This window comes from Lutjanus erythropterus, chromosome 22, assembly GCF_056507025.1.
Source record: "Lutjanus erythropterus isolate fLutEry1 chromosome 22, fLutEry1.hap2, whole genome shotgun sequence".
NCBI classification, from domain to species: Eukaryota; Metazoa; Chordata; class Actinopteri; order Lutjaniformes; family Lutjanidae; genus Lutjanus; species Lutjanus erythropterus.
The window spans coordinates 25,540,059-25,566,087 of NC_139338.1; the positions used below are offsets into that span (position 1 = coordinate 25,540,059).

General features: G+C 41.8%; 1 protein-coding gene across 12 annotated transcripts in view; it reads right to left on the reverse strand.

The window, feature by feature from the left end:
- Nucleotides 1–26,029, reverse strand: part of celf2 (cugbp, Elav-like family member 2) — a 281,076-nt gene that overhangs the window by 183,207 nt on the left and 71,840 nt on the right. For 11 of the 12 annotated variants that reach the window (XM_084710971.1, XM_084710983.1, XM_084710982.1 and 8 more), the window contains exon 1: nt 638–1,056. The exons of the other annotated variant lie outside the window; for it this stretch is intronic. In XM_084710971.1, coding sequence (XP_084567097.1) covers nt 638–918 — 281 coding nt within the window. In that variant the 5' untranslated portion in view covers nt 919–1,056. Of the gene's footprint in view, nt 1–637; nt 1,057–26,029 lie in introns of those variants that run through there. 12 annotated transcript variants of the gene reach the window in all.

Here is a 26,029-nt window from a genome sequence, read left to right on the forward strand (position 1 = left end):
CAAATGCTTTCTTAAATCACTCTCATGTGACTCCTGTCTTCCACCCTGCGCTTTTTCTCCCCCCCCTCCTCTCCTTCTCTACCCAAACAGGCGAGAATAGAGAGATCGACTCTGTGGTCTTTATGTGGCTCAGCGTGGTGCGCTCCCAGCCGGCTGCACAGTCCCGAACCCAGCGGCTCCCAGCCCAGCAAGACCCGGAGACATTAAACTGGGCGGCTGCCTGCAAAATCAAAGCAACTTCCCCTCCTCTCCTGCGCGGAAGACGGGGAACGTGAGTCTCTAAGACAATTTGACGACATGCAGCGGATAATAGAGCTTCATAAAAGCGCAGGTTTATTCGCGGCGGTGGCATTAATTCCCCATAATGGCGTTCATTCATCACCATCCTGTCTATAGCTGATAACAGCCGCGGGCGCTCCTGCGATCCCCGCGCAATTTATCGACGGATATTAATAACAACAAGCCAGAACTAACACAATCACACAGAGGTGCAGGCACAGCGTTAATTGTGACCCCGATTCCAGTCACATCTCCAGCAGCGGAGCAACATTTCCACATCGGACAGCTGCTTTTCAGGAGGAGTGAAATAACATTTCAAAAAAACATAAAAGCACAGGCGAAAAGAGGAATAACTCACATTCTGTCTCCGGGAACAAGCAGGCGGCTCTCCACCATCATATCGGGCAGAAAATCCAGATTGTAGGATGAAGTCATGTTGCCTGCCTGCCCTGTGTGTGTGTGTGTGTGTGTGTGTGCGTACTGTATCCCGTGTGTGTGAGTGTGCCTGATAAATAAAGGAGCGTCGCTCTCGCCCGAACTGCGCCTGCTGGCCGCGGAGACGGAGAGGGACAGGTGCAAGAGCCGAGGCCTCCCCAAAGGCAGTGTAGCCAGCCGCACCAACACACACTCTGTCCGCATCCAGCAGTTGTCACATTCTCCTCTCCAGCTCCCCCATTCGCTTTTTTTTTTCTGCCGCTTTTTTCTTCCGCCCCGGTCCTGTCTGGAAATCCGCTCCGCAACAGCGCGACTGACTGACGGACTGTGTGAGGACCAGGTGCCGAGCCGGGGAGGCGTGGCGCAGAGCGCTGCAGCTGATCTTTAACTGTTAGGGCTCCTCAGCCGCGGACTGAGCCGTGTCTTTAACCATTAGGAGTCATTATGGACGCAGATGCGTTCAATACACACGCATTCTTTCAATTATGTAGGGGAGACCGGGGACAAGTATAACATTTTTTACATTTTTCTTCATAACTGACAAACTGCTTGAAATACACTTCATCTTTTGATTTAGCAACGTGTATGTGCACTAATTCATAATAGGCTGCAATTAATGTTTGTCCACTGATAAGGACAAGACAATAATATGCAATTTAATGCAATAAGTTACAGCTGTTGGGGGCAGTTGTAACAATGAAAAACAAGACTTAAAGCTGCAACAAGGACTTTTTAACTGACTTTACAATATTCTCAATTTGTGACTGATGCTTCTATATGACATACAAATGTTAATGAGACCTTTAGCAAGAAAATTGGCTATTTCTGCGCGATTTTTCTTCAAATAATTTAATTTTTGAGGTTATATTTTGTGGTTATCATGGTGGAAACACCACCACTTTTGTCCACAGGGGGGCTCCAAATTATGAAAGTTCCTTGCAGTAGATTTAACAATAGGGAAATATATATTAATTTATTAACACAGTGTTACAACTGACCCTCTCTAAGCCCCGCCCCTTGTTGCTTTGCACTCCAATAACAGAGCCTCAGTCAACTTTATTAGAATAATGTAACATCTAACATCTAATCTGCTAGTGTTAGCCAAATGCTAGCTAACTAGCTGGATAATGATTGATGTAGATTAGCTTGCTAGTTAGCTAGTTTTGTTGCTAACATTACCTATCAGATGCAATTAGCTTGCTAACGATTAATTAGTCAGCTAGCTGGCCCACATTTGCTAGCATTAGCTAACTCAAGATGTGACTATAGGCTATGTCACTTTTATGACAACATCTTTTAACCATCTTCAAAAGTTTGATCTTCTTTGCAACATAGAGAGGACTAGCATGTAGTATCTCTAAGTACAGCAAAAAGGAGGTTAACTGATGTTCCAAAAGGGGCGGGACTTAGGAAGGTCAATTGCTTCAGAGCTTGCAGACGTGATATAATGTCATATGCTGGCTAGCAACACCTAGATTAGCAGCGTTTGTTAGTTTTCCTTTTTAATCAATAATCTAGAGATAATATTAAACTAAGCTTAAATCTGCAGTTATCTAAAGTTTATGCAGCAAAGGAAAAACACTGTCGTCCAAAAATAACTTTTATATCTCAAAATCAAAGAGTCATCAGTCTAGCCCGTTTCTGATTGGGGGAATCAAGTTTGTTACACCTGCCCCCAGTCCCCCCTACACTCAGATGTTCTTCACCTTCAAACAAACATTTTCATGATCAGCATCTTTATTCAAGACACATCCTTTAACAGCTGGATATAATTAACCATAGGTATCTAAATGCCAGGATAGATTTTCATCAGACAACCATCTTCACCATATTTGGGAAATATTTCATTTTGAAGGTGCTGATGCCTTTGTCATTAACCTTTAACACTAATTTGTGTAGCACAAAAAGGACGATTTGTTATCCACAAAGAGATTTCCCTAAAAGTTTCAAAAACTAATGACATACAGAAGTAATGACTGGTGACTGAGAATTAGATTTTCTTATGATTTAGTCCAGGATCTTTTAAAATATACATCATCTTATTGGTTTTATGTTGTTTGTCCATAATTCATTCACTGTGGGCAGGATGCTCTTGAAACATGTTTAAAATCTCAATGTCCAAATTAAAAATATATATAGATATACCTTCATATACAACAAATCTGAAACAGCAAATATGTTTTATGGGAAACATAATGAGAAAATGTTGTTGTAATGTACCTGCCAAGTTGTATAAATTCTGATACTGAACATATCAGTTAAATGTTAACATACAACATTTGTTTTCTGCCAAACTAGGCAATCTTGCACTATATTACAGTCCAGTTGTAGTGACTATTACTCAGCAGTGACTTAAGACTTTTATTTTATTATCAGTATAACTGAAATTATGATCTTTCTCTTACTTTAACCAAAGTGTTTTTATTGCCTGAATGAGGAGTTGGCAACCTGGACTCTCCAAAGAACCATCCTTCGCCAAAACAAACAAACGAGCTGCAAATATCAAATTCTCTATTTCTCTTTGAGACTATTCTTTTTGGGGGGGGATTTGGCACCCGTAGCTTGTCGAGGGAGACTAGGCATCAGCGAAATTTAGAGGAAAAGGTGCCGAGTTGTAGACGTTGGCCACGTCATATATTTTAGTTGATCAAGTATTCATCATTTTAGGCTTACGAAATAAATGAAATGTATAATAAATGTAATAAAAAAAAACATTTTCACACACTTTTGAAGGGATTTTTTGGACCGTAAAGCACCTATCTTTACATGTATATAACTGTTCTATTTATAATATATATTGTCTGTATATATTTTAGTAGACTGTACAGATTGCCCTGTGATATATATTTTCCTGTTCTTGAATTGAAGTATCTGTAATGTGAACTATTTCCTCCCATGGTTCAATAAAGTATTTCTGATTCTGAGCCACCGGAGAGACGCAGGCTGTTCACCCCTGTCCTACACCTACCCAAAATCACATTTCCTTACCTTAATGAAAGTGCTTTTGTTGCAGGAGTGTCGATGTAAACCCCCGGACTATGGTGTTAAAGTCCTGTATATGCCGGCCATCCACCTCAAAAACTTTTTGACATTTGATAAACCATCAAACTCATGTGTCATCACTCAAACTGAGCTTCCTGATCGCATCATCTCGCAGATACCACCCACATCAATGCATCCTCTTGTGTGCTTTTTTTAAACGCAGGGCTGTTTTCGGCCTCACCGCCCCGTAAATACGTTGCACAATCATGATTCAGAGCATATGAGCTGCAGACTGATGCAGAACATCACACATGCTCCAGCGTGGTGACTTAATAAAAGCACGGCCAGTTAGGTGATTTACAATCAAATGAGTTGGCCAAATTTGGAGAGGCGCAATTACGCATGGGGATAGCCTGGTAATAATGAACCAGCCCATAATTTGCTGCAAACTTGCTGACTCTATTTTGCGCCGCGTTAATTGTGTGGATCCAGTATGCCTCCCTGTGGAACCGCAGTGGGCTTGAATGCACCCCTGTGCAGCACATCTACCAGGTTGCCCCACTTCCTCCCTCCTCCGGAGGAGAAAAGAGGGGAGGCACTCCAGTAAAATAATGAGCCTCTCTTAGACTGAGAGAGGCGGCTCTCTGGGGGAAGAATATGAGTATCTGGGTCAATGGGAAAAAAAAAAATGTGCTCAGTATGCACACGTACAGCAGGGTAAGTGTATGGCGTGGGTGGGACCTGGCCTGCGGCTTCGCTCGTGGGTCAGCTTGCATGTTTGCTTGCAAGGACGGAGGTCAGAGTATGGATGGGAAAGGCTGATCCTATCAGCGCCTCAGGGCTCGCGGTGTCCCAGGAGTGGGGACGACGCTGCATGTTTCACCGCTCCTGACCCCTCGCAGAACGAGGGTTTTGTACGGAACATTACTTAACCAACTGCTGCATCATAATCGGCCGCGTCCCCATCATGTCTTCAGGCCTGAATTGGTGCTCACGGCTGTTGTTTTGGATGACGGCTCGCAACCCGAGTTTATGACCTGACAGCAGTATTACACAAGGTAACAATAAAAGAAGACATCACCATTCATGTGTCTACTATACCGCTGCTTGTTTCCAGCAGATTTTTAGATACGCCCTCCAAACAGCACATCAGATATTTCACTCCAATTTCAAGCATGCTCACATTACACGACATGGTATTTCCCATTTACTCCTATGGAACCTGAGCATACAAGCAGTTTTGGTTTTATTTCCTTTGAGAAATTGGTCTCAGAGATACAATGAAGGAGAGTTATGGCACTCAAAGCATTGAAAAATTACCTTGTCCCCATTACCAAGGATACTCAACAGACCTCGCTGTCAATAGCTTTCACTGAAACTACTTTCTGCTGAAGAAACAGTCCGTCTGAAAACTGCTGAGAATGTGCTCTTCTTCTTCAAACTTGAACAAATAAAACCAAAATTATTTACATGGCTTGATGCCGCTGTATTTGTGATTTGGCCCCTTAAAGGTATAGCTGGGATTATTTATTGTGGGGTTTTATTAGGTATTTAGTCGATGACAAAGGCCCACCTCCTCAAAAATCTATATCAGCTTACCTGTAAATTAAATTTGGAATATTTTCATTCTGCAGAATATCACTCTTGACAAACCAACTCCACAGGCGAAATCAGGAATTTTACCTCGCAGATCACAGGAGTTGCTGGTCTACCGCTGCCTCACTTGGGTAGTTTGTTTGTGTTTTTGTGTGACTTCTGTGACCCTGAACTAACCCTTTAAAACAGAGGAGTTGCACAATTACACAAACAAACTGAAAGGTCAACGTAGCAGTAGACCTGCAGCTCTTGTGTTCCGTGAGGTAAAATTACTGATTTTCCCAATGGGGTTTGGTTGGTTTGGAGAAGGCAATATTTGGCTTATATAACATCCATTTACAGACAGAAAGGGCTGTCTGACTGTGAGGTAAAGCAGTGAAAATTAGGGGTGACCACCATCTATTGTAGGTAATCCACCGACTATCAGTAAGTACCTCATACAACTCCACTAAAAAAAAAACCCAAACTATTCCTTTAAATGTTCAATTAAAAGCCTGTAAAATTCAACCATGTCACGCCTTCCTCTAGATTGAAAAACCAAGCTGAGAACAACAGCGCTCACCATTATTACTACATGAGAGACTTTAATGATCATCATCACTGAATAACACGGGTGATGATGGCGAGAAACTGCATGTGTGTGTGCCTCTGTGTTTGCCAGAGGCTTACAAACACCTGTCCCGCCATGCGCGTGGCGTGTGCTGGTGAAAACGCGTCAGGTTCGAGAGCGACTCGACCAGAACGCGCGCGCCCAGTAAACAATCGCGCAATCAAATCTCCTCATTTGCCTTGAATTCCAAACAAATCCTTTCCTCCTGTTCGCCAAACAAAACGCATCCAGCCATCGATGGAACATGAATGTACTCAATTTTCAATGTAGTCATGTGAGACCGGCAGCTCGTGGGGAAGAAAGTGGCATCGTTTTATTATGCAACTTGTGTAGCAGCTGTTTAATATTGCATTTAATATGATGCATGTGTTCACTAACGTTCACTGCATGTCAATTTTTGATGAAAATAAAGATTATTGAATCAAGAATACCACTTTTATAAAAGACAGTGAGTGAAAATGACTTCTACCTTTTTCTTATAGTCCACAGAAAACATGTTTTATATTTATGGTATACAAAAGCCCTGACCCTGAACAACTAGCTAAAGCTAATCTACTGAACAGCGAGGTCCACAGAGGATAAATGCTGATCTCCTACACTCCATGTGACAAAAGAGCAGTGCATACATTGATAATAAAGGGTCAGCTTTTAGCCCTGGACCTCTGGATGCTGACATGAAGCTGAATGGCCACGTTCATGAATGAGGGCAAGAACATGCATATTTTGTTGTTCTCTGGCAAAGAACCGAGGTGAACGAGCGAAACTTATGTATCAGTGGATCCATTCTCAGTTCACGTAAGATGCTGCATGTAAAGATACGGCTAAGCAGGACAAGACGGAGTGATCAGATATTGCTACTGTTATTTTCAAATGAATTCTGGTGATTCAATTTGACCAAGCTGTTCCTAAATGCACCATAAACGTGAAACACCAGTGTGTTGGGTCGGTAAAGCATCCATGGCAAAATAACGAGACAAATATGAAAACAGAAGGCAGAGAGCAGAGTCTCCGCTGACAGAGACATCACTACGCACCGATGATTGAAAGGGTCTGTGCATCGTTTTTTTCGTTTTAGGAAAACGTTGCATGTTACGCCTTTAATCGCTTATATGTAAAATGTCAGTGGAGAGATCAAAGTGATGTCTTGAAATTTCTTATTTCATCCAACCAGCAGTCTGAACCCAGAAGATATTCTTTAAAATGAAATAAAATAGAGAGAAGCAGCAAATCCTCAACTATAAATAACTTAAATGGTTTATCAGTAATCAGAACTGTTGAGCCTGCGCCTACCATCATACCGTTCTTTAACATCCTCATATCTACACGACAGACGAGCTCGACTGCCCGTTACTCCCAAACCGTACATTAGTCATGTGACATGAAACACTGTTGATGTTGTAAAATGGTACCGGCTTATGTAAGATTAGCAATAAAACTACAAAAAGATCGTAGTTTGGGTTAAAATAATTACGTTATGTCTGTAATATAACTAAAGTGATGTCAATCATGTAACAGAATCACCACCAAAACTAAAATTAGGTAACTTAAACCTTTAAATAACTTCGCTCTTTATACTTCTCCTGTCATATTTACTTCGCCCACTAGAGGTTGCTGCCTAATAAAAAAACAAAATATGAGCTGGAATAAACTGGTGACCTACATGCACGTTTTTTCTGGTGAGGACGGGCTGAAAAAAGCCCCGTTCTCAAAGATTCAGCATGGCTCGACAATAATTAAGCAAGGATACCAGATTTTGCTTCAGCTCTAACAATAAAAAAATTAAAATATGTTTTGGTGTAGAAGTCTGGCAGGTGGTGGAAACATAATGACGCATCTGCTCAGTCCCCTCAAACCTTCAAATTTTGCCTGAATGCCAACTTTTCCTGAAAAGATTTCATAAATTTTTTTTTTTTTTTGGAGCACCACCACAAACCTCCACACTTATATCATTTCAGCTCCTCATTGGTCACTTTTTCTTTCATACACACCAAAACGAACTGCCAAAAAAGGGTGCCGAAGTACTCGAAGAACGAGAAGAACAGGAAATACGATAAAACAAGACATTTGTTGTGTAGAAATGTTCAGCTTTTCATTTCATTCATCCTCAAGACGCCATAAGAAATGCATCCTTGAGCCTGTATTTCACTCAGGGTCAGCGGTCACATCCACAGAACAGTTCATACATTGTGTTGTTCCGTATTCCCTCCCCGTTGTTGCTGTTGTTCTGCTCTTTTTTTTCCCACCCTTCCTCACCCATCACCTCTCCCATCTCTCCATCTCCTCACCCTAGGGCCCCATGTTCTCCCAGATCCCGCTCGTGGCAAGGTCTGCCTCTGCCCTCGCTTGCTCTCCTACTTTTGTCTTTCTCGCCTCCTTCCCCTCTGTCTAGTTATTTCTGTCTTCTCTCCGCCTTCATCTCTCTCACCTCGGGCTGGGGGGGCTCAGCTGCCCGAACAATACAAATCGATCACTTAGAAAGGAGAAGAGGAGGAGGAGGAGGAGCGAGGGTGGGGTGAGGAAAAGGAAAGAGACAAAGAGAAAGGACCAAAAATAGGTGGTCTTACAGAGCAAATTAAAAAAACAGAGTCTGATTTTTGCCTATCAGACTCTGCAAACTATCATCCAGGCCTCTCTACGCTTCCTGCTCGCATCTCACCCACAGGAGAGGATTGTGGGTAGCTGATGGCGCCGGCTTTTCACACGTGAATATTTAATGAAGGGCTCATGAATAATTCAGAAAAGCAAGCAGCTGCGTTTGAGCCTAAGTGGACATGTGAGGAGCCCGAAACCAGACAGATCCTGACTGCTACCGCTCAAAAACTCCGGAAAAACACATTTTGATCAGTGTGTACTCTACACTACGCTCTGAGAGACAAGGGTTCTAAAAGGGTTCTTTGTAGAAAGGGATTGTCAAGGGTTCTTCGTGATAAGGTTTAATTAAGAACCCTTTTTGGAAGAAAGAGTTCTTCAATGATTGTTGAAACCCCTGAAGAACTCTTTTGTCAAGGGTTCTTTGTACCATAATATAAAGGGGTTCTCAGTAGAACCTCCGAGGTGGGTTCTAGATAAAACCCTTGGAATATAAACGGTTCTTCATAAAAGCCCCTGGGTGGGTTCGAGATAAACCCTTGGAATATAAAAACATTTCCTGTAGAACTCCCTGCTGGTGTTCTAGATAAGACCCAGAGTGGGCTATAGATAAAACCCATGATAAAGGTTCTATGTTGCACCTTTAAAAGGAGGAAAGGTTCTTGATAGAAACCCCAGTTCTCTGCAGAACCTCTCAAAATAGGTTCTGGTTGAAACCTTTAACAGATGGTTCTAGATATAACCTTTTATACCAGGTTCTAGGTAGAGCTCTTTGAAAGATTTTCATGTTAAGATGGATTTACCAGGAACTAAAAAGGGTTCTCCTATGGGGAAAAGCCTAAGAACCCTTTATGGTTCTAGATAGCACCTTTGTTTCTCAGAGTGTACACATGTATGAGTGTGTTTTGCAGTTGACTCACTCACTAAATGAAGGAGTGATAGATAGAAACGTCCCAATCGACTCTCCTCTACTTTTTTATTCTGTCAGGAGTGAGAACCAAACAAAAATAGAGACGGAGTGGACGGATACTCCCCCACAACACTCTCTCCATCACTCTCGCTGCCACTCACTGCTCAATCTTCAAATCTCATTCTCATATTTTCTCCAGCCCTCCTCTCCCTCCTCCATTTTCATGCTTCCATCTGTCTCGTCCGCTGTCCTCCATCACTCTTTCACTCTCCGTCTTTTCTCTGTCAGTTTGTTATTGGTCCTTGCTGGACTCCGGTCAGGACACCGTGTTCCAGTTAACACGGTTCCCGGCTCTCTACCTGTGGGGCTGCAGCCTCTAAATGTTCGCTGACCTGTTTTGCACGCGATATGACACAACACACGAACTCAGCTCAGTGCTTTTCTATTTGGTGTTAAAGGGACAGTTCACCTGAAAAATCTAAATCACATTCCTTTCCTCTTGCCTGTAGTCCTATTCTCTATATCTCAAATGTAATGGAACTAGGTGGCCAAAATGAAAAACTTAACAGCAACGTCTCTTTCCAGAAATTATGACCGGATTCCTCAAGATAATCCCAGAGACCAGGGGTCTGCAACCTGCAGCTCTGGAGCCGCATGCAGCTCTTTTGCCTCTCTCCAGTGGCCCCGGGTCACATCAAAAAACTACTGACGGAAAAGAATAAAAAATAACATTTTAACAATTAAATTTTATCATTGTTGCAGGTGTAAAGTAATTCCTAACCTTATACAGCTGTAAAAATTAAATTGCTTTTTAAATAATTAGGAGCCAAATCCAAAAAAAAAAAAAAAAAAAGTCTGAGGAAAAGAGAATTCAATGACTGTGGCTCCAGTCAGTTTTTGTTTTTTCCTTTGGCCAAAAATGAGTTTGCCGACCCCCTTCCATAGATTTTATATTAAATGGTGGGCGGTGCCTCTGGGTCTGAAAAGTGAAGCCAATGTAGACGTGCCTTGAACCTGCATTCTCTGTAGTGGCCAGCAGGGGGCGACGCCACTGGTTTCAAAAAGTATGTAGTCTTATGAGAAAATCACCCGACTTCTCGCTTGATTCATTTTTACTTTATGTGCATCACTGTTGTATATGTTGTCCAAATTTTGTTTACACATTTTTACACCTCTTATTTATATTTTTTCTTACAGTATATAGTAGTATAATGCACGTATTTTTTTTGCATTTCGCTATTTCCATTCTTATATTTTCTAAATGCTTATATATACTGTTATTCTTGTATGGGAGCAACTGTAACACAAACTGTTTCCCCAACAATCAATAAAATATTTCTGATTGTGACCGATTCTGATCAGAAGCAAAGGATCGTTGATGTAACTCGCCCCGCTTTAAACCGGATGACAGAGTGTAGCTGCCACCGCTGGAGGAATATGTGATTAAAATATTTAGAAAATGTATTTGTGAGCTTCTACAGCTTAATGACAACTTAGCTGCTGAGAGGACGTTTAAATTGTCTGTAACGCTGACTTGTTGGACGGTGATTTGTGCATCTTGTAAACACGGTGAGGACACTGTGCTTCATATCATCCTCTGATCTAGATGATATTAAAAAAATAAATGATCAGAGTTAAGAGTCTAATGTTATTCTGAATGACTCTGTTTTAATCACCACCCGCTCCTCTGTCCTGAGTTTCAGCCATGAACATTAATCCAAGATGGACATCTCAGCTGACTGTCCTGATTTGACACTGAGAAGCTGAAGTGTGATCAACTTTTGACTGACTGAAAAAAAGAAAAGCCCATCCTGTCCATCTGACTCTAATACACACATGTACATGTAGACATGCACACGCCTACACACACAATCTGCGTTACAGGACATTCTGATCAAGTCCAACGCTGTCGAGCAAATACCTCCTGACCTGCTCACTGACCCTCTCACACTAATGTCTGCACCGGTGGTCTCGACATGACTTAAAGTGCGGGTCTCTCTCACTATCTCACTCACTCAGTCACACACACACACACACACACACACACACACAAACACACACTTGATGTCCTCTGCCCCTGAAGAGGCCTCCCGGCTATACTGTGCTGCTGTCTGCTAGTTTTAATGGTCTCTGCTAGACTGGACTGGACAACGCTCGGCCGCGCTCAAGTAGAAACATAACGCCGCCGTCGAGGGAAAACCTCATATGTCCCGACTCTCGACAAGATGACTTTGGCCTGGTTTCTGGTTCGCGCGCTGTGTTCTTTTGGGCTCATCCTGTGGGATTTTTAGGATCTAATCAAGCAGAGTTTTGGTTCTTTTTTTTCTTTTCTTTTTTTTAACAACACTATAGTGGACTGTGGAAATCTGCGAAGTTAAGTTGCAGCTTTTCAGTAAAACTTTTAAAGGGGAACTCCAGCATCTGCCAGTGCTGTGGTTCAACTCTTGACAATATAGTAAAGCTTTAAAATTGATATTAAAAAAAAAAAGTCTTTGATTTTGTCCCAGAGAATGGCAGGAAAATGTAGCGCCAGGCCAACTTGAAAAAAGTAAGACATAAATAAATTAAGTTTTTCCCACAATTACAAAGAAAAAAGTTTGGATAAGAGTGCTTTTTGGCATCAAAATGAGTTTGTCTGAGGTACTCTTTGGAGTGCACACAAAACTCTTTAAAAAAAACTCTCTTTTAGAACAATTAAAATGCCGTAATTGTCGCAGCATTGCCATGTTAGACCTTCAAGCAAACAAACTTTTTGGCACTAAGCCTTCATCAGGGAGTCAAAGGGGCTATTTGTTTGTCTTGACGCCTCAATATGTGTTTGTTTTATGGTCTGACATGAAAATGCAGCTGCAATAAAGGCATTTTAATGCATTTTTTTCCCCTTTTACTCAACTTAATTTGAATATAATTAAAAGTAGAAAGAAAAAAAGTTTGGTGACCATCCTAAAAAAATACTTAACCAATTACTATTAAAATCAAATTTACAAGATAGATTAACACAGTTTATTTGGAAAACAATTCCTTTGTGTGTCACCAATTTAATTCATTTTTTAAGTCTTTTTCAGTGCAGAATGAAGGAAAACTTTATTGTTACTGCTCCTCATGTGTTTGGTTAATGATGATCAAAAGTTGCTATTGTAAAAAAAAAAAAACTCAAGTCAGATCTGGAGTAGATCTGGTCAATGCAAAATTAAAACTCTACAAGACATTTGGGGCCACTGATGTGCAAAAACTATAAAATAGAAAACCTCAACATACGAAACTGCTTTAAAGAGTGTTTGGCATGTTTTTATTGACAAGATCTATAAAAACTGTATTAGCCGCTCTGCCCTCTCCATCTCGTAAAACCTGTCTATCTCCCAAATGTCAACCAAGAAAAACTGCCTCACTTTAAGCTCCCAGAGATTATCCAGTAGGTTTTTATAAAGAGTGGGCAAACAAACAGCAGAGCTGACTCAAACCTATTTAATGACATCATACATATACATCAAAAGATTTTGAGATCATTTGATTTACGTCAGCGAAAAGTGTTTATGCCCCCGGGATCTGTTGCAGCATTGTGAAAATTTCCAACCTCCCACTAGAGAAAGTACAAAAGAGCAGCACTCAGAGTGACTCGGGGCAAATCCATCTTCCCAAGCTTCATGAAGAGGGAGTTGTCTGACGTCACACAATAAATGGCAGGGACCATGAATGCGCACATTGTAAATACTAAACCATCAACTAAAAGGCAACAGAGTTTTCTGCCTGTATTTAATTAAAATAATACATAATATCACACAGTAAAACATGTTCTGCACATGACTAGAGTTAAAATATTTCACCAGTGTCATTCTGGATATGGTTTCTGAAAGTTCTTTGGGAAAACCTTAAAAATGCCCCCCAAAAATGTCAATACATTAACTATGAAAACTGACCTTTCGCTAAGCCCCTCCTGCAAACAGCAACTGTCCAATCAGAGATTAGCAAACAGAACAAGGACACTGAAGGTCCGTCAAGCTTTGCATGTCTTCACATGTTGAAGTGGTGTGTGTGTGGCTCTAATACGAGTCATACTTAGCATAATTTTTGGAGTAACATAAGCTGCAATTTTTAGCATGTCCAGCTAACAAATGCTAGCTTACTAGCTGCAGTGATGTTGCATCTCTCTTAGGCCTAAGCCGGTTAGTTTAGTGGCGGTCTGGCTGGTTTGGCTGGGTGACCGTCTTAAGGTCCACTGTATTTTATCTAGTCGCTTCCTTTTTCAAGGGTACGAATAAGTTTCTGTTATCTATTGTACACAATTTAAATTTCACCGTCTGAACAACGTTTGCTGAGATGTAAGCTAGCTTTAGCCTTAGTCTTTTAGCATTAAAACGTCAGCTGCAGACAGACGTCTCAGGCATAGCAACAGTAACTAAGGAGGGCGAGGCTTAATGAAAGATGAATTCCAACTTTGACTGGAACACATTTTATATTCCTTGAGTCCTAAGTTCTATACTAACCCCTAACCCTAACTCATGATATGCTATAAAAACAGGAAAGATAGGATCTTTGGAGCATAAAATAAGATCCTGGAAGAGCACACATGTAGAACTAGGGATCACAGGATCCTGAGACATCATAGGATGTTTTTTAAAATGTCTGAAAAAGGTGGGAACAGGCTGAAAAATCAATGTTTCATTACTCTTTAGAGGGTTAAATTAGCCAGAGTAGTAGAAGAACAAAAATCCTTAATGGAGCATAAAAGCATATTATCTTAGAATTGAAAACCCGCCATATTTGGAGATACAGGGTTTTAGCTTTAGGGTGGAGTGTAAAGGAGACACTTGTGTAGTGCAGTCCAGACCGACAATGGTGAACGACATTAATGCAGTTCTACTGAATTGCACAGTAAACCCCCAAAGCTGCTCTAAGTTGTGCACTCTGCAGTGATTTCTCCTCTCAATGCAAATGGAGGATGGAGGGATATTCTCCGGCCACTCAAAACACTGTACGCTCCACCTGCAGTGCATCGGAGCGCGCTCCAACTGTAATTGGCCATCGCATCGGTGACAGAGAGGGGCCCTCCATTCATCAACCCCCCTTCTCCATTCGTCTCTCTGTGCACCTCCGCCGCCAACTCCGACCAATCTCTCCCTCACTTTCCAATTTCTCCCCACCCAGCCCATCCTCCCCCTCCCTCCTCCACCTCTGTCCTCCTTCTCCTCCCTCTGCCTCCCTCCCTCTCTGCTCCTTTTCCTCATTAAAGTGGGACCCAGGCAGTAGCGGTCACTGCCTCTCATTTATTTTCATTTGAAACTGGTGCAGCTCCACTGATCCTCTGGGGCTGCAGGAGAGAGAGCAGGATGGTGTCATTCTGATAACAACTGACACACACACACACACACACACACACACACACACACACACACACACACACACACACAGACACTTATACACCACACAGATGTACTGTATGTGCACAAACTCACACACACACGCTCAGAAAAATGGAGGATCACACATCGCCCGCACATGCAGTACGCACACACACAATGGAAAGTAACCATTTGCACACACTCTTGCACACGCGCGCGCACACACACACACACTAACAAACACAAAGGGAGGTGTCTACGCATCCGCCCGCAAATAGATGCACTTTCACACCCATTTCAATTCATTTCACGCACATATTCACACATTTCATGTACCTGCAAGCTCCCGTGCTCTGTTCCCTCCCTCCTCTTTCACATATGCACCCTCTCCCTTCAAATACCCCCCCCCATCAACCAACTCGACCGCCACCCCCCTCCCGCCGCCTCCTCCCCTTGATTGTGTGATTGTGCGAAGGTGATGATAGCAGGGTGTGAATCAGGGGACGATAAACCCGCGCCCATTGTCACCTGGATGATTGCGAGTATCGATCGGCGCCTGGGCATGCGGTGCACATGTGCGCGCGTGCGACTATTCGCAGAACCCCCCCCCCCCCAACCCCTTCTATCTCTTTGCACGCCCCCCACTTCCTGTACGTGTGTGTCCATGCATTGTATTAGAGTCGTGTTGAGAGCGGCCCTGCCTGACACTCTTTGATTGAAAAGGTGCTCGGCAGATTAAATCGTTGTAGCGGAGACGAGGTGCGCTCCCTCTCACCGAGGCTGCGACGGCTGGTTTAGCAGATTCAAGAAGGCTGAGAGGAGAAATGGGTGAGGAGGAGGGTGAGGGGGGGCAGAGGCCATTTAAACGCCCATTTCCCTGACCCATCTGAGGAGAGAGGCAGTGACTTTAAACCAACGGTCATATCGGTAATAGAGGCCTAATATCCTCCACACCATTAGATAGGTACAATGTGTGGGGTGAGAGGGAGGGGACGCTTGGTTTAACGACCAGTACACCCAGAGGATGAAGAGGACAGGGAAGTGGAGGGGTGGAGCAAAAGGAGAAGGCTAATATCAACTCACAGAGGCAAACTCTCACAGGAAAATGTGCTGATCATCTCAGCTTTCACTAAAACTGCTCGGACAGACTGAACAGCAGCAGACAGCGGAGGTGGAGGCTCAAGTCACAGGACTTGACTTGAGGCCTTGAGACTTGCTTGACAAACACTGAAAAAAGACCTGACGTTGACCTGGTATTCATGTCTTGCAACTTGGCACAGACAGATCTCAAAATAACTTGACATCTGAAAATTAATTTGCAGTTCTCTGGATATTGACAGGTTTTCTAGTGCAATGTTCACAAACCTGGCAACCTGCTTGGACGCAGCAGAGGCCAATGCACAAGGCAACTATCATGGGCAGTCAAAAAATAATAAAATTTGGATTCAAGAACAGAACAGTGGTATGCAAGGTGTGCAACTCAAAAATCAGTGACATGACATGTTGTGTCATGTTCAATGTTAAAGTTAAAAATAACTTTGAAAGAACACTGTCTTTAAAATGATTTAAATGTAGAAACACGGTGAGATCAATGACTTGGTTTGCTTGATTATCACCACAGTCGCCTCGGACTTCTTTGAGACTTGCAGATATGTGACTTACTCCCATCTCTGCAGCACAGTAAATAGTAGTGTCAAGATATTGACTTTTTTTTTTCCTCTGTCTTCAGCACAAATGAATGATGAAGTTGCAACTTTCACAGCGTACTCCAAGTACCGCAGTTTCATAAAGTTGGGTGACCCACCAGAGACAGATTAAGGAAAGAATCATCAAAATGGAAGCAGCACAGGCTGAGAAATCCTTGTACTTTACTTTTAGTCCCTCGTATGAGTCTTGTTCCTAAAACACTGAACCCTCCCTGCCTTGTGATCTCCACATTTTTCAAACTCTGGTTTGTAACGCAACCTTAAAAATGTGCAGTCGCCGAGCCAAGGCAGAGATACCTAAATGAAGTCACTTTTTCACGCCCTTGAGAGCAACAAGCAAAATCGTACAACTATTTTCACAATGTGTAAAATAAAATCTGTGGACTTTCCCTTTCAACTTTTACTTTTAGTCATGGATTATGTTCCCAAAACAGACGCGTTCATGGACAGCTATGGACACCACAGATGCCTATTAGTTTTGTTTAAACCACTTTCTGGAGATGAGCTCCACACATGTGCAGCAGATTGACATCTGCAATGGCTGCATGGACCAATCCATGGACAGGTCCATATGGACAGACCCTACCGAGCACTCCTGGAAGTTTTAATTGGCAGCAATTACTGTGTTACTATTAATATTTAACAAATGAAGAGCCATTACAATTAATAGTTGGTGTGAAATACTTTCTAGATCAGTCAACAGCAGAAACTTGGGACCGTACTTTCCCAGGTCTTCTTCTTCACTTCTTGGAGGTGGACTGAGATTGACAATTGAGAATTTTACACTGTTTGGCTCTTAAAGGGATAGTTTGGATTATTTGAAGTGGGGTTATATGAGGAACTTATCCATGGTCAGTGTATTACCTACAGTAGATGGTGGTTGACATGCCTCCAATCTGAGGAAGCAGCAGGAGTCCTGGTGTAAGCCAAACTTCGTTCTGTCCAAACCAACCAAACCCCATTGGCGAAACAGGTCATTTTACCTCAGAACACAGGAGTTGCTACTGTACTGCTGTCTCAATTGGTTCGTTAGTTTGGGTTTCTGTGTAACTTGTGTGTTTTAAAAGGTTAATTCTGACTCAAAAAGGTCATGCAACGACGCAAACAAACCAACCGATCAAGGCAGCGGTAGACCAGCCGTTCCTGTGTTCTGTGAGGTAAAATTGCTGATTTTGCCAATGGAGTTTGGTTGGTTTGGATAGAGTGATATTTGGCGATTTCTCATTAGAAAAGGCTGTGCTGAAGAGTTGAAAATGTTCTTAATTTTAGTGATTTTTTAGGTGGCTGACCCTGTCCACAGCACACTGACCCTCACACAACCCCACTTCAAATAATCTGAACTATCCCTTTAAGACTGTAGCTTGCCTACTGCTACGCTGTCCTGAAACAGGGGGTCCCACACCTTCAAATTAAAAGCGAAAGTCAGCATTTGAACCTCATTGTTTCATTTCACATCCACTGTGCTGGAGAGAACAGACCTAAAATAATGAAAATGTCCTTTCTGACTGCACTATGCATTATTTACTTCTGCTGTATTGAACACTTCTGCACTACAAAGGCATTTTCCTCTGATGTACACAGCTACATCAGCCCAGCCACAGTCACTCCGCCGTCCTGCACATGGGCTAAACCTCTGGAAAATTTCCCCCGTGTTCCTCGCTCGGAGCGACCGCTTGATGCAGAAACCGTTCAAAGTCATATTTTTCATCGGGAAATTGCAAATGAAGTGCATGCCTCAAAAGCAGTTTCATTTGTCACCCAATGAAGCATTCACAGATTCAGTCAGTAAATTATGGTGCAATAAATTACTACCTGCAAACATCAATGAAATATGTTCACTCATTGCAAAACAAGTCAACCTCAGCATGACTGTTTTTCATGATCAGGTGCGCGGCAAACGCTTGTCTCAATCTTTTATGCAACAGGAGGGGAGTTCAGACAAATTGTGACTGGTGGGGTATCAGTAATGGCAGCTTTAAAATAAAAATGTGTGGTTTTCAAACAGATGGAATACAGTAGAGACGGAGAGAAAAAGTTCTATTGTTTGGCTGTCTAATTTTTAAAAGAAGGGACACCTCTTTACCTCTCGTTTTCCCCCGTTTTTCACATCCAGAACAAGACATGTCTCCATCACCTTCTGCTCCATTTGTGCACAAAACGTGCGGGAAATGAAAATAAATAAAAATAACTAACAAAGACACAAATCCAGGCTCTATTAGCGGTTCAGAAAGTGTCAAATCCTGCTCCGCTTGAGTGGACACCTCCGCTCTTAATAAGGAGACCCTCGCACCTATTTCCCTTTCCTCTTAAATAATCAATGCCATGAAACTCAAACCTCACGAATTTGTTTTTTTAAAGATCTTTTCCACATTTGGAGGTGAACGCTGATAGAAATATGAATCCATGTTTTTAAATCTGACAATTTTTTAGACCATAACTCTTCAGAATTGACAAGTTTCTGGTATTTTAAGGTAACTGCAGGTGAATGCTGAGAGAGATATTAATCAGTGCCTTTAAATCATACAATTTTTATACCAAAAGGCTTCAGAGTGTACAGGTTTTTAGTGTTTTAAAGCAACTGGGGGTTAACTGTGATAGAAATATCAATCAGTGTCTTTAAATAGGACATTTTTTTTTTATAGAAAAATCCTTCAAAAGTGACAGGTTTCTGGAATTTTAAAGCAACTGTGGGTCAGATGAGCAGTATGGAGGCATTTTATGTTTTTGTTCTGTTGTTGTTTTATGTTTGAAAACTGGTTACCATTCACTTCCATTGTTTGGGAGATTCTGCAACGCTGTTTTCCTGTGAAACTCCAGCAGCGTTTTGTGGACTCAAAAACTGAACCTGACCTTCAGTCGGCATGAGGCTGAGTAGATAATGACTGAATTTTTATTTTGGGGTGAACTATCCCTTTAAGTCTGATCATTTTTACACCAAATGCCTTCAGAATTTTTAAGTTTTTAGTCTTGCATAGCAACTCAAAATAATTTTTTGCCAATATCACACAGTTGTGGTGAAATAATTAACAATTAAAGTTAAAAGTTACAGTGTAACACTAAAAATCTGCATGGCAACAAAAGCAAACAACCCTATAACTAATGTAAAATGTGCCGAAAGTATATTTTTCCAAGTCCAAATGAAACAGAGTTTTGAGAGTTTCAAGCTTCCGTAAAGAGGAAGAAAAAAATGTGTGACATCATCTTGTACCAACAGAGCTCCGCCCCCATCAAACTAGTGACGACAGGGAAAAACAAACAAATAAAACACACAAATACAGGTGAGTCTTACCCAACTGAACGAGTATCTTCACGGGTTTTCTAAGATGACAGTGTCCTTGTCCTTGTATAGGACGATAGAAGATGGGAAAAATGTTTTCAGGGGCTTTAAAACTTTAATATATTAGAATTTTATTAGTCGAAGCTTCAGAATCAGCACTGACTCTACGAGATACTACAAACTCTTGACACCAAGGAAAAGAAAAAGAATATAAATGATACATATTCATGCATGTGTGGGCGGAATAATACAAAAATGTAAATTAGCTGAAGGGCAAAAACAACAACTGTATGATAAATACTGTATATAAATAAAAAAAAAACAGATGTATCTATGATGTCAAAGGTGAATGACACTGAACTGCTAAAGATTTAATTTAAAAGCAAGAAAAAAAAATCTGCATATGGTACCATGTGTTATTCGAATCCTACTTCCTAATATTTCAGCTTTTAACTGCATCGTCCTGGAACCAATGCTGCTAACACAGCCAGAGGAGGTTTGAATAGAGACAGAGCAGAGTGAGAACAACAACAACAAAAGAAAAAAAAAAAAGGAGAAGTACAAGCGTTGAATGTTCTGCTCGACTGGGCAAACAGTTGCAGGGAAGCAGGGAGAAATCTCCCACCATCGAGCAGCAACAGTGAGACGGAGCGCCAGGTAGGAGGCATTACAGTAAAACCAACCATCCCAGACATCAAATCATCACAAATGAAGGGGTAAGACAGCACCTGTACTTTGTTTAGCCCCTCCCCTTGTCCACATAAGTATGCTCACAAAAACGAAACCATGCTCGCCAACCTTGAGGAGGTCTGGGGGTCAATTTCAGATACTTTGTTTCCTGAATTCCGGTGATTTTTAAAAATTAAGCACAGTGCAAAAGCATTTTCATGTTAAATTCTACTACTTTTACTGTTAAAGGAGAAAAATGTAGCAACTGCATGTGCAAAAAATGAGCAAAGCAGTCCAAATAGTGAGGCGCAAGATACATGCAAAATCATAAATTGACAAAAACAAGCCCACTGCTCAGAAAATACACACTCTGGAGTTTGAGTTCGGTGACTGCCTGCCAAACTCCATTAACATTTTGCTCAATTTAATTTTGTTACAAACATCTACTCCTTTTAAAAGATGATTAATCATTTCATAAAACATCAACTCATAAACAGACACTTACTCATCTGGCGAACAATCTGCATTAATTTTAACTCTACGTTTCCTCTCCTTCTTTAATAAAAACAACACAGACTAGCTGCATTTGTTCCAGCCTATTAGACAGATTCTACAAAATCCATGCTACTTTCCTTTAAAACTTTCTATAAAAGACAAGAATCCAGGACGTCTGATGTTTCCTTAAATATTTTTTTCTTTTATATACTGTCCATTTCTCGAGAGCAGCTCTTTTCTACGTCACATTCATGCCAAGAGACGACATTTGATCAGTCCCTCCAGGAAGTTGCGATGTTGCAATCAATCCCCATGATTTCTGCACATCCTTGCAACTTTGTCGAGCTACAGCAACTTTTCCATAAATTCAACCATTAATGTGTAGCTTCCTGTGAGTTCCACCAATCACAGGAGTCCCCCACGCAAATGTCTTACATTTTATTTCATAGTTTTTGTTTTAATTGTTTTTTATTTTGTCAGAGGTACTAAAAAGACCACAAGGTTTGTCTTTGTTATTGACATTTATCAACGCTCTGTGCACCTTTATATTTTATAATTTTCTGTGAGATTTTGCTTCTTTGTGGAATCCCACCCCCCGGTGCACTTCTTCATTTACAAACCAACCATATTTTGTTAGAATTGTTGTAATCCTGAGCCTTTGTGGTCAGGTTACTTTGAACACTCAGAACAGAGTGCGGTTTTTATTCTCCCCAGAACAAGTTGCTTTTGATTTTTAATGAATTATACAAAAAAAATAGCAACTTCTTTTTCACAATTTTCACTTGCCCCCATCATTTCACTGCAAAAAACTTCTTATTCCTGTAAAATCAGGCATTTTAGGTCGCAACAATCCCCCAAAAAAGACATATGCAGGAGAACTGTGACCCCGGGAGGAATCCAGGAGAGGCCATAGAAAAGTCTTCCAGGAAAATCGGGAGGGTAAGTACAAGGGCAAGTATGTACAAAACCAATCATGCAACAACGCCACACCTTCACTGGAAGTGTAACAATCCCCAGAAGGGAGGGATGCACGGCCGCGGCATCTGGGTCAGAAAAATGGGCGACCACGTGCGATGTGTGTGTGTGTGTACCTCAGCAGCAGCTCGTCGGTCCTCACGGATCCTACGCCGGCGGCTGCAGGAGGAGGGCGGCACACGGCATCCACACACACTCTCCCCACAAAGCCCAGCTAGGACGAGTGCTCCAACATTACAAACAAACAGAATGCACCTTATCGGGCTACAAGCTGCACTCTCTTTATTCCTCCTCTTCCCCTTTTGTTCTCTTTCTCCCTTTTCTTCCCCACTGCTTGTCGTTTGCAACAAGCTGCCTCTTTTTTTGCCTCTCTGTCTCTTGCCTTGTTCCTCTCAGCCTCTGCCGTTGTTCCCTTTTCTCTCACGCAGAAACAAGCGCTCCCCTCTTCTCCTCCTCCTCTACCTCCCACCCCTCCACTCTCTCTTTCTCTCTGGTAGAGCGGCAGAGCAGTGGAGACCCCGCTGGCTTGCCTCGCTGAAGTAATCCCCTGTGACAGCTCAGCTCATGTTGTTATGTTGTGGGCCTATTTGAGTCTAATACTACAGCTCTGGAACAGCCTAGCCCCGGTCCAGCTCTGGACTGCCTGCGAGGCCGCCGGGCCTGGCCCAGTCCGGGCCCAGCGCTGTGCCAACAATGCCCACCATTCACATTTACTGCACATCGTCTCTGTGTCTGTGGCGCGGCTCGAGCAGCCGGGTCCAAGACTTAAAATGTACAGCGAGTGGAAAACACTCACGACCTCAACGCGGCTCTGCCATCTTTTCATGAAGTTTTTATGAGGTAAATAAATCGTGGACATCATAGTAAAGTTGTATTGAACCGATGGAAGAAGAAGTTCAACATCAAGTCAAGCATGCAGTGAATTTTCGCAGTTTATTAAGAGAGAGCATAAATAACCTCAAAAGAAGATATTAGTATAGAACAAAGATGTCCAATTCCTGGCATTATTCCCAGCCCCTTTAATTATTTAATTTGCTCTTAGAATCAGTTGAAACCATCTACACAGAGTTATTTTTTACTGACCTTTTATTTGCAGCTACATCAATGGCTGCATAGCTTAGTTTCTGTATCGTTAACAATCTGTCCCCGACTCAGGCATCCCGCTCTCACTTAAGCTCTCGGCAAACATCGAGCAAATGGTTGCACCATGTCGGTCTATCCTTCAGAGAAAAAGGGCTTTAAAAAGGCTAAATTAATCCTTTCCGGAAATTCTGGGCCTCCACAAATCAGCTGAACAGACAACCCTCACCAGAAAAGTGACCGCAGCTTATTATGACTTATTCTTATTGTTAAGTGGCGACCGCCAGTGGCCATAGTAATTGTGATGGGAGCAAAGGAGGAGGTCGGGTCGTGAAGTGGACCTATAAAGAACAACAAAGTCCGAGTGAGGAGGAGGTCGAGGTCGATGGATGGGTCAGACACACCCAGATTTTCACCTACTAGACCGCAGTTTGAGCAGGTCTGCACTGTACTGTTTATGAACCCAGGAGGTCCCACTAAGAGGAAGCACTATGGTGACAGTGGCGAGGAAAAACTTGCTTTTAACAGATTCTTATTTACACAGACAAGATGACTCACATAATATACTTAACTCACATCAGGTTGAGTGTTTGAACAAATATATCGGCCGTCTTTGATTGGCTGAGTCCAATTGTGCACATTTGATAATTTAACAGTCTGAAGAAGTGAGAGCTGCTGCTCAGAGACTGATGAAGGAGAGAACAGCCTACAGAACCAGAATATTTTCACATCTAACTCTGTGAATTAAGAATTTATTTGGACCAAACTAGAGTTGGTGATTGTTGGAACAGTGGAAAGAAAGTTTGGGTGAGTTTTATTTTGTTTCTGTCCGTCGAGTTTGAATGAAATATGTTTTATAATGAGTTAATAAGGTCACCAAAGCTCGGTTTAGTTCTGAAAAAGACAGAAACTTGGATTCAGGTGTATGGCTGCATTTCTCTGTATAATAAGGAAAAGAGGTATACATCATTTATTTATGTATTTATTGGAATAATTGAAATTAGCGACCTAACGTAGCTAACTCAAGACTTGCAACTCAGACAGGAGCTGCTCAACATACCATGTATGTAACTTACTTCACTAAAATACTTATTTTAAACCCAAACTATGATCTTTTCCCAAACCGAACCAAATAGTTTTGATGCCTAAACCTAACCAAAGTACGACTGCGTACAACGAAGGTCCTGTACACCTGTCGCTGGTACACTCCAACAGTTACATACGTTGTTTGAGGAGTTGCTGGCAAACAACCTGTTCTGTTGTTTAGGTATGACGATGTGTTGCCCTGAAACAGTAAACATGCACATTTCCTTGCACGAATCCCAGTCCCTAAACTGCAACTAAAAAGATATTTGACTTCTGGTTAAAATCTGCGGCTGCATTTTTATCTTTAGCACTTTAACACTTAATCTTTCTGTACACATACAGAGGAAATGGTTTGGCTAGAGCTGCTATATTCTTTGCAAACTTTACAAAGTATCTACAAAGTTCACAAAGGTAAAATAAACAACTATAAAATCTATTCACTTGCCCGAAGTTCATGAATAATTAAAATTAAAATGAAATGAAAGCATTAACATAATAATAATAATTAGAAAAGATAAAGAGTTCCCCTGGTGAAAATAAATAAATCATTAAAATAAATAAAAAATATATTGAAAAATACATTTCCCAAAGATTATTATTTGAGTTGTGCTGTTGAGTTTCCCACCCTTTTAGTGCCCAGCCAAACAGATATATATTTTATTAATGCTGGTGCATTTTCATGATTGACTAATACTTTTTATTTACAGCAACACCGCAGCTGCACAGCCCTGACACGATAACATTACCCAGCCTTCCCCTCCTCAGATGTCCCCCTCTTTCTTGACTTAAGCCTCCTGCAGGTACAGACGGCCCGTTTCGGTCGGGCCAGTCTCGCCTCTCCAGAGAGACAGCCCGGTCCAGCAGATCATGCCCAGGAAGAAGCAGCCCAGACAGGCATGTCTCAGTGAGTAGCCCTCCCGAAGGAGACGCTGCCAGATCCTGCTCCATATACCTGGCACATCACAGCATCTCCTCCCCATAGGAGGCTGGGGCTGAAGACACAGGCAGGGAGCTGCTGATTAAAAATTCATCTCTCTGTTTATTATGATTTATGCATGTTTCACTGAGCCAGGAACGAAAAAGAGAGGAGAGGAGAACAGCTTCATTAGTGCATATTGTGTGTATGTGTGTGGGTACTGTGCCTATGCCTATTTGTGTACTCTGAGTGTGTGTGTGTGTGTGTGTGTGGCTAGCTGGCAGGTGGGGGATAGTTAAAATTATGGATTGTACGTGAGGTTCATTAGAATGTTTGGCATACAGGGCAAAATCGTCTGTCTTCACAAAACACCTGCATTTCACTGAAAAACAACAACAATTGAAATCCTAAATTATCCACCGTGCACGGGCCATCGCCATTAAAATGCAGCAGACACTTTTGCTAACTTCTAACTTAATTACCCATTTCCGCCTCTGTTGTTTACCATTCAAATCGGATCGGCCTCTCATTGCACTTTGTCTCAGCCAAAAACTGATGGCAGGCGTGCAATGATGACAAATATTGACACATGGCGAGCGTGTCAACAAAAAAGTGGTGAGTAAGAGCACGGAACGGGCCACAGAGCTCGCCAGCGCTCTGATGTAATGATCTCATGCATTTTGCTCAATTCAAACAGCTGCTGCAGCCACTGATCATATGTTCCTTTCTGTTTATTACAGTGAAGCTGAACGTAAAAAGCATAATAATATAGAGAATAAAAAGAGTACAGAGTGACAAATGGAGCGATGCTTTCAAATTAACATATACAATTAAGTTGTACAAATGTGCGGGTTTTTGAGGGCTGACAGCGATGACTGATGATTTGTTATTTACACAGACAATAGCTCATATTTTCTGCAAACAGTTTGTCATTGAAGCTGCACTAGGCAGCATTTTCGCATAAAAAACACCTGTTTTATCAGCTTGAATTTCAAAATGAGGCTCCAACAGTCCCATCCTGGATGGAAAAGTTAAATTAATACTTGTGCCAGTTGCACAAGAAATGAAAAAAAAATCAACTCTAA